At 39.9% G+C, this 16,107-nt stretch overlaps 2 protein-coding genes across 4 annotated transcripts in view; both read right to left on the reverse strand.

Moving 5' to 3' along the window:
• Positions 1-13,217, reverse strand: part of LOC133242429 (fibrous sheath-interacting protein 2-like) — a 32,779-nt gene extending 19,562 nt beyond the window's left edge. The window contains exons 1-3 of the mRNA XM_061408587.1: positions 13,161-13,217; positions 8,610-8,646; positions 3,888-3,921 (exon numbers count right to left, since the gene is read on the reverse strand). The gene's annotated coding sequence lies outside the window, so the exon portion shown is untranslated. The remainder of the gene's footprint in view (positions 1-3,887; positions 3,922-8,609; positions 8,647-13,160) is intronic.
• A 1,001-nt stretch (positions 13,218-14,218) lies between these two features.
• Positions 14,219-16,107, reverse strand: part of LOC133242428 (fibrous sheath-interacting protein 2-like) — a 105,645-nt gene continuing 103,756 nt past the window's right edge. For 2 of the 3 annotated variants that reach the window (XM_061408583.1, XM_061408586.1), the window contains exon 12: positions 14,221-15,888. In XM_061408583.1, the coding sequence (XP_061264567.1) occupies positions 15,752-15,888 (137 nt within the window). In that variant the 3' untranslated portion in view covers positions 14,221-15,751. Of the gene's footprint in view, positions 15,889-16,107 lie in introns of all 3 variants that reach the window. The other variant, XM_061408585.1, reaches the window with a different exon arrangement.

Below are 16,107 nucleotides of genomic sequence, written 5' to 3' on the forward strand. Positions count from 1 at the left end.
AGCTGGGTCAGTAGTGATTTTAAGATGAGCCAATTCACTTTGCTTAGCAGATGCAAGGACCGTCAGCTTTTCTAAAATCACACGAACCATGTCCTCTGCAACATCATTCATGTTCTCCAAAGCATAAGGCAGTGAAACTTCTGAAGTTTTTTCTTGTGGAGAAATAAAATGTTCTCCACTGACTTAATCTGATTTAAAGTGAACTGATATACTTCCTGGTGAAAATTCCTCAGTACATGTTTTCTTAACTGCAGACTGTAACTTCTCAAGCACATTTTCCATAATTTCAGCAGCTGCTGAGGAAATATCAACATTGGAGAGCAAGTCTCCTTTGTCAGTGTCAGTTTGGGCAGGCAAAGGTTTGGTCGTAACAGAGGAAAGGGTGGGGATGGTCTGGGTTAGTTCAGACACCATTTCCTGAAAAATGTTTTTAAAATCAACTCAGCTTCCTCTTTTAGATGATGTTTAAAGTTAACAAAAACATTATTTAACTCCTGCATCTCACTGATAGCTTTTGCTTTTTCATCTGAAGACAGTGGGCATTCTAGGCTATCTGTTTCATCTTTACATTTCCTAGTGCCTGTTTCAATCCGTACAACAAGGTGACTATCGGATTTACAGGTTTTAAGGTTGGCGGATTCAGATGTCTCATTATATTCAGGTTTGGGGGCTTTAGATTTGTTTTCCAAGTGTTCTTTCCTGTGATGTGTTGTTTCTACATCTGTTCTTTCTTTACAGGCAAGAGATGATTTTGATGGTGCCACTGGCTGCTCTATTGACCTGTCAGCCGCCTCTGTACAGGGCTCTGCCTGAACCATCTTACTTGTTTCATATAGAAATGTCTCATAGCATGTGCTGCAGCAACTCTCACTATCAGAAGAGAGGGTGGAGTTATCAGGCATTGGGCATGTAATATTTTGCCATCTTTCTTCATATTTTGTGATGGCTGGGTATAATACACTGGTCACTGCAGCCACGACCCAGGTCATGACATTTTGAATTACACTGTTCAGTTCTTCAGAAGTTACCTGGAAAGGAAGTGAGTGGGGATAGAAGGGAAATCATGGATAAATTACTCGTTTTAGGGACAGCAACTAACTTTTAATTCCTTGTATCAAACAATGCATAGTTAGAATCCAGCCATGGTGTATAAAGAGAACATAGGAAATCTATTTAGAACACCAGATTAATTTCAAGTTGGTTTATTCTCTATGGCTGTGATCTATTTTTTGAATAAGATTTCCTTTGATTCAAAATCTCTTGGACGCTATACTTGTGCTCCTAAATGTATACTTATGTCATCCCCTGGATTGTCTAATTGTTGGATGTTTATTGTGCAGTGTAGCGCCCTTAAAGCTGTCTGTCCATTTTATCTTTATTTCAAAAATCTGAACATATGCCTAGCATATACTTGAGCTCACTGTTGGTGAAATTTAAATGTTAATAAAGTAGTACACCCATTGAAAAATAAAGCAGAAAAAAAACAAAACAAAAAAATCCCTTGGAACTATATAATAGTTTATTACTGAGGGTAAATGGCTTCTTGGTTAGAACAACATAGCAAGCTCGTAGAAAACAAATTCTCTAGCAAGAGGTAAGACTATATTATGATCCAAGCGATACTTAAAAAAAACCAGATTGCCGCTAACAAACTATTTCATGAAACAAATTTGCAGTTCAAACATGTATGTGCCTTTGTGGACAGAGTCTCCTTTTACTTAGGCATCTGTTTAGCTAGGAGATGAGGGTGAAAAGTAAAGCCTCACTGTGGAGAGGTCAGCCTGTGGGCTCCCTGGCTGGTCTGTTGCTGTCTTTCTCAGTCAACTGACTATGTTATATGCAAATCACTACAGCTACTTGTTTAAGTTTAATCAATGGGCAACAATTAGCACTGATGATTTAAGGGAAATGAACAGGCTTAGGTCCAATAAAAGATTATCACTGCAAACTGTCTTAGATTGGGAGGCAGAGGTCAGCTCAAGAAACAAATACATTAATCTCAGAAGGAAAAAAGGCTGAGCCCGAACTTGGCTCAAACAGCCAGAAGGTGGAGCACTTGAGGGAAGTCGGGGCCTCTTTCCGTAAGTGCTGAAGTTAGAAACCCAGGGCCTGGACTTGAACAGCCATTTCCTCATGTTTAATTGTGTTTATTGTTACAGCTTAGACAGGGGACCAGGGGCAGATGACAAGTGCACCTGCCAGACTCTATAACTGTTTGTGTACGTTTACTTATTGCAGATATATTTGGGGGTCATAAAAATCCTTTTGCCTATAATACAATAGCATTCTTTTTAAAGTTGTTACTATCCTCAAGACAGCCAGACCAAGCATGCGTACCTTCCACGGGAACTGTTTCTCAACGCTATGGCTACAAGCCAGTGGCAGCAAAGGCTGGATGCCTGGCATTTTAGCTGTGCATTGTTTGATATCCTGGCATTTGGGCACCGGATTCCCTATCATGTGGTTGTTAATTCACAATTATCTCTGAAGTTAGCCTCAGATTGTTCAAGGTTAGGCCAACATTCAGAGAAAAGTTAACACCTTGCTGAATGTAGCATATTCTCTCCTGGCCAGTTAGAGAAGGTTTGAAGGACACCTCCAGGAAAAGTCATGTTATTAGAATCCTTCCCAAATCTCTTAATGTATGTTTTATTGTGATAAAATGCACATAACATAAAATTGACCATTTTAAATTCTACAGTTGAGCAGCATTAAGCACACTCACAGTGTTATGCAAACATTACTACTATCTAGTTCTTGTAATGCACTTTTTGTCACCTACCGTGCAGACCAGAAAATGGCTACTGAGTTTGAAGAACATAGTAATAATTTGAAATGACAGCATACGGTTGAAAAACACTTGTTTTACATAAGCATGACCTAAATCAGACACTTCTAAGAATCACATTTAAACATTAATAAAAAAGTTACTCACCTTCTTGGTCTAAATTGATTGAAATCTGTTTCAATACATATGAGATAAGCATTTCAATACGTATTATTTTATTATTACCAGAGATAATGTACAGTAAGTAGATCTACATTATTACTCTTAGGGTAGCTGAGAAGAAGCATGTCCAACTTTGACATATAAAATTGGGACATTTGTCAAGTTTTTAATGAAGTGAAATGTGATAAGTAGGAATCTGATTTTTAGCTCATTTTTACTATACTAGTAAACCAAGAAATACCTTCCTGGTGCCAGTATGTCTCAGCCTCTGTGTTGGTTGGACGGTCTATGAAACTCTCACGTACGTGTGAAAAAGTATGTGAATGTGCTACTCCCCTGAACCCCTTTCTAGTTCATGTTTCCTCCGTCTAGCCCCAAAGTTGGGGCTTATCAGACTTACCTTATGCTCTCTGCCTGGTCCAAGTTGCAGCTCTCTTGAGACCCCCTTCTTTTGATGCAGTAGCCATCCTAAGATTCTTCTTACTCCCAGGAGAATTACAAGGTAGATCTAGGCATCTTGGTTCACTTACCTGAGGGGCAGGGTGCTCAGCCCTTCAGCCAGATCTGCAAGGGTCTGCAAAGGCATTTCCTGTAATGCCTTCCCATTATGGAGTGAGTGTGTGGTATTGGATGTTTTCTTTGTGATGATTAAACCTCCCAAAGCTCCCCCAGTCTACCCTCCTGAGGACCCGGGGCAAAATGGCGATAACAGTAACTTTGTACCCCCCATAACAATAAGTCTTTGAACAATAATTTTCGGACCTTGGCAAAATTCAAGATTAACAGAGAGTGAAAGTCAAGGAAGAGAAAAAGGCAAAGAGGAAAACTGACTAAAATCAATAGATGATTTTGCTGGTAGTCTGATTCACAGATTTTTCTCTAATGACATATCAGAAAATATCCTTAATTGCTCTATAGTGAATTTCATCATACATACTTTCTCTTGACAGCGATTTGGATGGTAGTCTTGTCTGAAAAAGTAAAAAGAGATTGATTTTATTACTTATGGTTAATCATTTATGTAAGTTTCCTCCAAATTCCTAATCATTGAATCAGATTACCTGTTTTGTGCTTGGGAGTTTTGTTTTCTCCCCAGCAAGTCACAAAGAAGAATAAGCTTTATTTTTTTTTACCTAATCCCCCCATTTATCCTCTTATTTAGATATTGGCCCCTGGGCATAGGACATGCTCTATTACCCAGAAGAATTATTATGCAGAATAATTGCGGCATAAACAGTAGAATAATAGGTGCTGTATAAACTAACACTTGATGTTGCCACTCTTGACCCACCTTAGCCACGCCTGTTCTGTAGTGAGTTGAGAAGAGCATGGGGTTGGAAAGACAGGGGATGGGCTAGTTCTTTCCACTTGCCCTGCTTGATCAGAGCTTTCTGATAATTCACTTTCTATTCACCCCCTCAAAATTCCTAACCTCCTCTCCTCACCCCACAGTAGAAGATCTATGTATGATTACTGACAATGACATTAAAACAGTGGGTTTCAGATGACATGCAAAGCCAAATTAGATGGAGCCCCTTTCTAGGTATCACAATATTCTCTTCTATGCTCTAATCAGGATTATTTATTCTGATCTACTACATGGAACCAAAATTATATTTTATTAAATTGTAGCAAGAGAACAACAAAATCATGTAGATTATAGGATAACACAAAGTTAAAAGAAAAAAACAAAGCCTAAGTCTGATTTACTTTCATATTTTACTGCCTCCATGGACCCCTTGCCATAACCTCTTGACCCTCTTAAAGGAAACATGGTGCTCTATTTTCATTTTTACTTGGCCTGCCCTTATGTTATCAAATTTACTTTTTTCTACCAAGGCCTAACAATCCAATATTGAGACATACAGTCAGACTGTGAAATGACAACTTTAACACTAGTAGGAAAAGGTCTCAGCTAGGGTTAGGCAGCAATAGCCCATCCTAGGATTAATACCTTTTTGCAATATGGAACCTAGAACATGAATGCTCACCATCAGTGACATAGTTCCTATCCTTGGCTTCATTAATTTTTCTGACACCCAGTTTCTCAGGCCATCTCCAGCACAATTTCCTCTCTGTAGATCCTCTGCAATCTAATGCACTCAGATTCTTTTTTTCCTGCTCTCCCTAACCTCATACCATAGGCAGCAAGTGGAGTCCTATGTATGTTTCTGTCTCCAGACTTTCTGTCCCAAAGGCATACTTTAAGATAAAAGGAAACAGCAAAGACCTAAGAACAAAACTAACCATATAGATTTAAAAAACCTTATATAAGACCACTAGAAACTAGTTGTAATATTGGATACAAATCTGCAGTTTGCCGCGAATGATCAGTTTCTCATTGGAGTCAATTGAGCAGAAACACGCAAATAAACTCATTGGTATGTGGGAAAGTTCCACCACATTCTAGGAGTGCCATGATATTACATCCACTTTTCTCTAGTCTGCAGTGGTTTTCCCTGATAGGTTGATACTACTAAAGTGTCAAAGGTTTAGGTTCGTTTGTACTGCCAACTCTACTTCTTAAAGAGGGCAGTGATATTAATGACAATTAGTTTAGAAGCCCCAAAGGCCCAGTTTTTCACAGTTTAATTTTCCATGTTATAAAACTATAAACATAACCTTTCTGTTCCTAACCTTTTCCTCCACACAACCTGACTTTAGTCCAGAAAATAACTGGCAAACCACCCCTTGAAGATTAATGTAACAAGACTAAATTTTAGTCTGTCTGCCTAATCCTTCTGAATATCTGTTTTAATCTAATTGTAATTGGTGAGCCTCTATTGGTACCTCAGGCCCCTAGCTTGGGATTATACCTGATACCTCCTGATCATACATACGTGTGGTCCATTCTATCACCAAATCTGTTTAATTATTACTACTGTTTACTCCCCATCACTATCTTATCACATTGGCATCCTCTTGTCCTGATTTTTTTGGTTCCTAATTCTATTTTATTAAGCTCACATGACTGCCTCTTGAGAAACCTGTATGCAGGTCAGGAAGCAACCGTTAGAACTGGACATGGAACAGCAGACTGGTTCCAAATAGGAAAAGGAATACATCAAGGCTGTATATTGTCACCCTGCTTATTTAACTTATATGCAGAGTACATCATGCAAAATGCTGGGCTGGATGAAGCACACGCTGGAATCAAGATTGCCGGGAGAAATATCAATAACCTCAGATATGCAGATGATACCACCCTTAGGGCAGAAAGTGAAGAAGAACTAAAGAGCCTCTTGATGAAAGTGAAAGAGGAGAGTGAAAAAATTGGGTTAAAGCTCAACATTCAGAAAACAAGGATCATGGCATCCAGTCCCATCACTTCATGGCAAATAGATGGGGAAAACAGTGGAAACAATGGCAGACTTTATTTTGGGGGGCTCCAAAATGACTGCAGATGGTGGCTGCAGCCATGAAATTAAAAGACACTTGCTCCTTGGAGGGAAAGTAATGACCAACCTAGACAGCATATTAAAAAGCAGAGATATTACTTTGCCAACAAAGGTCCGTCTAGTCAAGGCTATGGTTTTTCCAGTAGTCATGTATGGATGTGAGAGTTGGACTCTAAAGAAAGCTGAGTGCCGAAGAATTGATGCTTTTGAACTGTGGTGTTGGAGAAGACTCTTGAGAGTCCCTTGGACCGCAAGGAGATCCAACCAGTCCATCCTAAAGGAGATCAGTCCTGGGTGTTCATTGGAAGGACTGATGTTGAAGCTGAAACTCCAATACTTTGGCCACCTGATGCGAGGAGCTCACTCATTTGAAAAGACCCTGATGTTGGGAAAGATTGAGGGCAGGAGGAGAAGGGGATGACAGAGGATGAGATGGTTAGATGGCATCACCGACTCGATGGACATGGGTTGGGTGGACTTCGGGAGTTGGTGGTGGACAGGGAGGCCTGGCGTGCTGCGATTCATGGCGTCGCAAAGAGTCAGACACGACTGAGTGACTGAACTGAACTGAACTGAAGTTTACTGTGTATGTCTTTATGTTAGCATTAGAAAAAACAGAGAACTAAGGAGGTGGAGGAAGAGAAGAGAGATGAGGTATGTGATGGAATAGACATAATGCACCCACACTTGAGTCTCAGGGAGCAAGGAGCTGCAACAGATCAAGAGGACTAAGCCAGAGGCCTTGAACCTGTGTTCTTTCCTGTAAGGTAAAGAGGTGTGGCGTGGGTGGCAATGGGCAGAGCCATACCAGATGGTATTCTAGCTGTGTTTTCTTGTGTTCTGGCTTGGAATTGTCCTGCTGCTGCTGCTGCTGCTAAGTTGCTTCAGTCGTGTCCGACTCTGTGCGACCCTATAGACGGCAGGCCACCAGGCTCCCCCATCCCTGGGATTCTCCAGGCAAGAATACTGGAGTGGGTTGCCATTTCCTTCTCCAATGCATGAAAGTGAAAAGTGAAAGTGAAGTCGCTCAGTCGTGTCCGACTCTTCGAGACCCCATGGACTGCAGCCTACCAGGCCCCTCTGTCCATGGGATTTTCCAAGCAAGAGTACTGGAGTGGGGTGCCATTGCCTTCTCCATTGTGTTCTGGCTTGGAATTGTCCTAGGCTTAGCTAAAGGTATCTTAACTTGTGTATTTGTGAGGAATGAGATAGCAGCTCTGGGTCATGTGCATAGTTCTTCATCTTAGCTGATTTTTATAATAAAGGGCTATCCAGAACATTTGCTGTTGAAAAGACTCAAGTGATTCTGTAGTTCTGTAGTCTAGGATGATAGTGGGCACAGGAAGAAGAGGCAGGCAGGAATTTACACTCTATAATGCACACATTCTCTCACCTTTATTTCTTGAAACTACCTTGATACTGAACTAGTCAGTTTCTTTCCTTCAGCATCCTTGTACCCCACGAGCCCTCTGTAAATGAAACTGACTGCAATTACTCCTACCTCAAAATCCTTTTCTAAGAAGCCTGGTCTGAACATCAACACCATTTACCATCATACACTACTTCCCTTTACCTAACCAATTCATCAAAGTTTGGGATTTATAAAAATTATCCTGAACCTAATTTGGTTTGTTGAGGGTTTATAAAAGATGATAGGTATGTACGTTCCATCACGAGGTATTTTATATGCATGGATTATTATTCAAGTTTGAGGGGAACAGGACATCAGCAGAATGGATGGCCATCAATGTTTGAGAGCTGAAAGGCCCCAGGCCAAAAGAAAACTTCTCCACTGGCCTTTCTTTTAGATCATGAGAGATTGATTTACTTTGGATGAAAATGCAAATATCCTTAGGGAGTAACAGATTACATCATTAATACTATATGGTAAACTAATTTATCATCATTTGAAAACCAATAACCTCAAATGGTACAAGTAAAGCAGTTTTGAGGGGGGACAGGGGAAAAGAACAGATCTAGATCCTAGAAGGAGTAATGCTACGTGAAAGGGGAGTCAAAGTATTGCCTATGAGGAGAGCCCAGGACTAAAGTGAGATCAGAGGAGGAACTGGAAGAGCATGAATGATTAACTTTGCCTACTTTACAATTTTAGCTTAGTCCTGAGAGGTTGCAAAAGGTGAGACTTTTACTACAGACAAGTAAAACTACAAGAGTAGAGGATTCAAGCAGCACTCTAGTGTAATTATTTAAATATTAATTTAAAATAACACATTCCTTTATTAGCTTTCTTAGATACTTACCTAATGGGTGAGTCGGGAATGAAGGCGACTCCAGGACCTGCAGATGAATTTTTAGAGAGAAGAAGAAAATTACTATTTGTTGGTATCCTTCACAGGTACTTATAAAATTGTAATTAAGGCTGTGGTTTTTCCAGTGGTCATGTATGGATGTGAGAGTTGGACTGTGAAGAAAGCTGAGTGTAGAAGAATTGATGCTTTTGAACTGTGGTGTTGAAGAAGACTCTTGAGAGTCCCTTGGACTGCAAGGAGATCCAACCCGTCCATTCTGAAGGAGATCAGCCCTGGGATTTCTTTGGAAGGAATGATGCTAAAGCTGAAACTCCAGTACTTTGGCCACCTCATGTGAAGAGTTGACTCATTGGAAAAGACTCTGATGCTGGGAGGGATTGGGGGCAGGAGGAGCAGGGGACGACAGAGGATGAGATGGCTAGATGGCATCACTGACCCGATGGACGTGAGTCTGAGTGAACTCCGGGAGTTGGTGGTGGACAGGGAGGCCTGGCGTGCTGCGATTCATGGGGTCACAAAGAGTTGAACACGACTGAGAGACTGAACTGAACTGAACTGAATAGGTCTTTTTAAAAAAAAAAACTTTTATTTATTTATTTGGCTGTGCTGGGTCTTAGTTGCAGCCTCAGGATCTTCCATCTTCGTTGTGACATATGGGACTTTTTTACATCTTTTTTGGTTTTGTTTTTTTTTTTTACTTTTTTACTATGTTACAGCATGTGGGATCTCGTTCCCTGATCAGGGATTGAACCTGGACCTCCTGCATTAGGAGCTCAGAGTCTTACCCACTGGACCTCCATGGAAGTCCCTTAAGAGGTCTTTCATTCCCTGCTGTCAACACTCTTTTTAAATCCTCCAGGGACTACCAGACAGGCATCAAATACCTTAAGATTTGGGTGACTGCCTACCTCATCAGCCTCATCTATGGTCACCATTCTACATATATTCTCTGCTCCAGAAGTACTGAACAACACACAGTTCCTCTGCCTTCACTATTTCCCTTGTGACTCATGTCCCTTTTAAAAACTTCCCATCCTTTAGGAGTCATTCGGCTTGTGTCACCTCCTTCAGAGAGCCTTCCTTTATATCTGCCCAGATAGACAGGCGTTCTCTGTCAAGCTCCTGAAGCGCCCTATACATCCCTCTGTTATAGGACTTACTATGCTGTATTGTACTAGTTTACAGTGCCTGCCATATAGTAAGCACTCAAGAACATTTACTTGTTCAATTAATTCTTTAACATATGTGTTGGCTCACTGTTCATTCATTAGTCTTCCTGTCATTAATCTCTTCCCACTTAAATACTAACATGCTTTGTATGCCATCTAGCAAAGTTCCATAAGTGGATTTTAGTAACTATTTCTGGATAATGATACTAAAGCAAGTCTTCATGTAGAATATGTCCACAGGAATACTGGGATGGTGTATGTCAGTTATGCACGTGTGTGCGTGCTAAGTCGCTTCAGTCATGTCCAACTCTGTGCAACCCTAGGGACTGTAGCCCACCAGGCTCCTCTGTCCATGGGATTCTCCAGGCAAGAATACTGGAGTGGTTTGCCATGCCCTTCTCCAGGGGATCTTCCCAATTCAAGGATTGAACCTGTGTTCCCTGCATTGCAGGCTGATTCTTTACCTCTGAGCCACTGAGGAAGGCTGTCAGTTATGCACATACATGACTAAACAGTCTTAGACAATAAAAAGTAATGTTACCAATTAAAAGTCAGTTCAAAGTCAGGGTGAATAGCTATTGTTCTCCCAATAAATATAACGTGCATTTTGAATAATCAATGAATTCCAATGATCTGCATCAAAGTTAACTTCAATTCTGTGTACTTTCTTAAGTTTCTTTGTGTGTGAGTGTATGTTTGAGTGTGTACAGTTTTGAAAGGCAGGAGCTGGAATTAATAGTGCACATACATGAAAAAATAAGTGTGAAGATAATACTGTTGTCGTGTTGTTAAAATACGTCTACAAATTCTCTGATAATACTCTCTCCAAGTGGTGGAGGCTAATTCTTTTCCCCCTCGAGTGTGGGTTGTACTTAGAGACTTGCTTCCAATGAAGAGTGGAAGTGATGAGCGGAAGTCAGAGTGTGCTGACACTAGGCTATAAAATATGGTGTGGCTTCTGCCCCTCTCTCTTGGACCACCCACTCTGGGAGAAGCCAGATGCCATATCATGAGGATACTCAGAGATGTATGCAGATGCCCACATGGTGAGGAACTGAGACCTCCTGCCAACAGCCATGTGAGTAAGCCACCTTGGAAGTGACTTCTTCAGTCCCCATCAAGACTTTAGATGACTGAAGCAGCCCTGGGTGACATCTTGACTGTAACCTCATGAGAGCCCCTGAATCAGAGCCATCCAGCTAAGTCGTTTCTGTATTCCTAACCACAGAAACTGTGAGATGATGTTTTTTTATGCTGCCAGGTTTTAGGGTGATCTGTTATTCAGCAAATAGTAGACCAAAAAATCAGTAAAGACATATAACAGTTGAATAATATAATCAATAAATAGAATTTAAAATTCATTTAGAGCCTTACAGCCTTTAAATAGAGAATATATATTTTTTGTATATCTATGGAACACTTTCAAAATATCAATCACATATTTGGCCACAAATAAAATGTCAACAACTTCAATGTGTCGAATATTTACAGGCTACATTCTCTGAATCTAACTTTAAAAATGTGACTGAAAATATGAATTTCTTGATAATTAAGAGACATACTTAAGGATAACTCTTAGATCAAAGATGGAATAAAGAGGAGAAAGTATAACCTACCTTAAAAAGAACATTTATATCAAACCTATGGGAACGGCTTTCATTATTTCCCATAGGTTTTGACATAAGGCGTTCCTTTCATTTCTTCTCCCATGCATCTATAACTGCCCCCTTGACTGCTCCACTTAGATGTCCCACTTGGATGCCCTCAGGCACCTCAAACTCAATATATTCAAAGCTGAACTAAATATCTGTCTTCCAAACTTGTTCATCTTTCTGTATTGCCTATCTATTGAATGGCACCACAATCCATTAAGTTGCCTGTACTAGAAATACGGGCGTTGTCTTCAATTCATTCTTCTCCCTTATTCAATCAGTAGCCAGATCTCATCCATTTGCCTTTCTTAGTCTGAGTCAAATCTGTGCCCAGCTCTTCATCTTTACTGCCACTGACTTTGTTCAGGACTCATTTCTAGCTGTGACTATTATAATAGCCTCTTAATTGTAATAAGGGGCAGTGTGGTATTGTGGTTAGGATTGGTTGAGTAAGATAGACCTGGCTTTTAAAACCTTGGCTTTGCCACATGTTACGTGAAATCTTGGGCATGATAATTTACAACTCTGAGACTTAGTTTATTCATGTGTAAAATGGTAGGTAAAATAGTTTTGTTGTTCAGAGGGTTAAATGAAAGAATACGGTTTAGCATAGAACCTGGCACAAAGTGAGTGTTCAATATGCTATTATTTTTATTGTCTCATTGTCTCAAGTCTCCTCACCTCTAATTCTGCTTTCCTTTTTTAGAAAAGGCAAATTCTTTCTTTCTTTTTTGGGTCATTTTTTGAAGTATAATTAATTTACAATGTTGTGTTAGTCTCAGGTGTACAACAAAATAATTCAGTTATATATATATATATTATATATTTAATGCATATAATATATATACACATCCCTTTTCAGATTCTTTTCCATTATAGGTTATTACAAGATATTGAATATACTTCCCCCTGCTATGCAGTAGGTCCTTGTTGTATATCTACTTCATATATAGTAGTGTGTACCTGTTAATCCCAAACTCCTAATTTACTCATCCCCCCAACCCGCTTTCCCCTTTGGTAACCAGAAGTTCATTTTCTATCTCTGTGGGTAGAAAAGGCAAATTCTGACCATATTAGGTTCCTGTCAATATTCTTTGATAGTTGTACTTCGATAATAGGATAAAAGGTAGATCTCCTGGCACAGCTTACCAGAATCTTAACGATCAACTGATACCTACCAGTCAAGCTTCATCTTCTGTAATTCTCTGACTTGAACTTTTAGCTAAAACAATTCTGAAAAAAAATCTGCATTTCCACAAACCCACTAGGCTCTAATGTATATATCTTGGTAAATGTATCCTTTCTCCTGGAAGTTCTCTTTCCATTTGTCTGCTTAGAAAATTCTCTCTTTTTTTCCTTATAAATTTATTTATTTTAATTGGAGGCTAATTACTTTACAATATTGTATTGGTTTTGCCATACATCAACATCTCGTCCTTCATGTCTGAGCTCATGTGGCATCTTCTGTAGAAGCTTCCTTGTCTCCCCTATGCTTCCAGTGGACTTTGTATTTGCCTCCTTTATTGCACTTATTATATTGTGTTGTGATTACTGGCATGACTGTTTTATACTACACTGTAAAATCCAGGGTAGGAACCATGGCTTCTCTACTTTGTTCAATAATTAGTATAGTGCATGGTGTGTAGCAAAAGCTTAGTAAATGTTAGTTGAATGTATTAATGCATCGCAGGATTTCCTTAATAGCTGTTGATAATGTTTACCTGGCTCATAGTTTAAGCTTGATTTCTTGGCCTTTTCCCCATTCAAATCAGCACGTGTCACCTATACATGCCACAAGAAAAATGAAAACAAAAAAAAATCCTTAAAGGAGTTTTCAAAGAATCTGAACATCACCTATGTCTCACAGAAATTTAATATAGTGATTTTAGAAGTCTATTTATCATAAATATACATGTTTTATTTGGTTTCCATTACTTACATAATTCAAAGGCTTACAGAGTTCCTAGTATGCTAAAATTAATTAACTGAAGAGTGAACTGACCAGCATGGAAGGTAATCAGTTGAATAGCTTAAAAGAATATGTGTGGGTTTTAAAGAAAGTTAAGCACAGGGGGAATGCTGTGAGGGAGCTGGAAAGCAGAGAGCAGCTTTTCTGCATATGTGGGATGTGGCTCTGTCAGTTGGCCAAGAGCTCTACCTGCTTAGGTAATCATACAGGAAGAGAAATCCAACAGAGTAGACTTTGTTTTTTCCTAGGCCTGAGAACTGAACACAAGCCACCAGAAGTCCATTTCTTGACACTGATGGGATGGGTGAAATAAGCTGGAAAATAGTATTGGATTTTGTTGCGATAAAAGTGGTCATACTATTTCTCAAACCGAATTAGGTATTTGTGACAATTTGATTTACTCGTATTGTCCAATGTATTTTAAAGCCTTAAAAAACAGATGGTCTAAATTTGTGTATTGCTTATTTTTTGGGTAACATATGTATCGATAGTATTATGTTTGCCATCTATCAGTTCAGTTCAGTTCAGTCGCTCAGTCGTGTCCGACTCTTTGCGACCCCATGAATCGCAGCACGCCAGGCCTCCCTGTCCATCACCAACTCCCGGAGTTCACCCAGACTCACGTCCATCGAGTCGGTGATGCCATCCAGCTATCTCATCCTCTGTCGTCCCCTTCTCCTCCTGCCCCCAATCCCTCCCAGCATCAGAGTCTTTTCCAATGAGTCAACTCTTCGCATCAGGTGGCCAAAGGACTGGAGTTTCAGCTTTAGCATCATTCCTTCTAAAGAAATCCCAGGGCTGATCTCCTTCAGCATGCACTGGTTGGATCTCCTTGCAGTCCAAGGGACTCTCAAGAGTCTTCTCCAACACCACAGTTCAAAAGCATCAATTCTTCGGTGCTCAGCCTCCTTCACAGTCCAACTCTCACATCCATACATGACCACAGGAAAAACCATAGCCTTGACTAGATGAACCTTTGTTGGCAAAGTAATGTCTCTGCTTTTGAATATGCTATCTAGGTTGGTCTTAACTTTCCTTCAAAGGAGTAAGCGTCTTTTAACTTCATGGCTGCAGTCACCATCTGCAGTGATTTTGGAGCCCCAAAAAATAAAGTCTGACACTGTTTCCACTGTTTCCCCATCTATTTCCCATGAAGTGATGGGACCGGATGCCATGATCTTCGTTTTCTGAATGTTGAGCTTTAAGTCAACTTTTTCACTCTCCACTTTCACTTTCATCAAGAGGCTTTTGAGTTCCTCTTCACTTTCTGCCATAAGGGTGGTGTCATCTGCATATCTGAGGTTATTGATATTTCTCCCGGCAATCTTGATTCCAGCTTGTGCTTCTTCCAGTCCAGCATTTCTCATGATGTCACTCAGAAAATACTTTTTTTCTGACTCTATAGTGAGGCATGGAGAAGGAAATGCCAACCCACTCCAGTATTCTTGCCTAGAGACTCCTGCATACAGAGGAGCCTGGTGGGCTGCTGTCCATAGGGTCGCATAGAGTCGGACACGACTGAAGCGACTTAGCATACATGCATAGTGAGGCAAGTGAAAAAACTTATTAACTCCTGATGTGCAACTCGTATATTGTCTTAAGGTAGTTAAAATTCTTTCTTCAGATACTGAGAATACAGATTATGCATTTAACATAGGATAATGTGTTAACTTTTTAGAACAGGTGAGTCATTTAATACAGTGCTAACAGAGCCAAGGATGTGGGTTTGAGTCTGAAAGTGAATGACCAATTGGTGACCCACAGAGATGACAGATGCTGTGACCAGAGGCTGTACCCTAAATGTTTGTTGTCAATTTTTCCCACCATCGACTGAGTGATCACTGACCACAAAGGGGAGAGGGTGAGGCTGTATGTCTGTTTCTGTACAACCCATCAGCATGAGAAGAGAAATGATTCACGAAAGTCCAATATGTTGCTTCCTGTGTGAATGGGCTTGAAGCTTATCTTTTAAGAAGCCTACATACCTAAGAGCTAAGTGAGAACACTCACATTGTTTCTGGTAATTTCTATTAAGAATTGAGACAAGTATTCAAATTTTGGGTCTATTTAACACATTTAAAATCTCAGGCTCACCTGAGATTTTTCTTTTGTTAGCTTACTAGTTGTTACTGATATGTCCCTACACTTAGAGTATGGCAACATTAACACAACAGATAGCCATAAGCATTGGAAGTCTGAAGTAACAGGATTCTTACTGTGGATTCGCATTTCCATTTTTTTTAAATAAAATCTTACTATAAGATGGTTAATTTCAGGGAATAAGACTGTTCTGAATTGTCATTTAATGAATGAAATTGTGTTATGTCAGTCTTGATCCTCATTCTATACTTCATTGTTTCTGTGTGTATCTGGGACAAAAGAAAAGTTACTTGCCTGTTGCTTTGAAGTATCCTGTAGACAGTATCTACAGATACTTGGTGTTTTCGCAGAAACACCTAGACTCTGAAGTGTAGTAATTTCTAGGGGAAAAAAAGAGGTAACTTTAAATATGAAAAAAATCATATAGTTCTCCTTGCTGGGCTGCCATAAAGTCTAAAATTACCATAATCAAGAATGTATTTATCTATGGACATTAAGGCAGTATCTCTGAGTATAAGAACCCTTTTTGTGAAATCCCCTGCTTACCAGCTTCCAGGGGCCCACTGCTGCCATTAGGGACAAGCCTCAACTCCCTGGCT

Source organism: Bos javanicus, chromosome X (assembly GCF_032452875.1).
Source record: "Bos javanicus breed banteng chromosome X, ARS-OSU_banteng_1.0, whole genome shotgun sequence".
NCBI classification, from domain to species: Eukaryota; Metazoa; Chordata; class Mammalia; order Artiodactyla; family Bovidae; genus Bos; species Bos javanicus.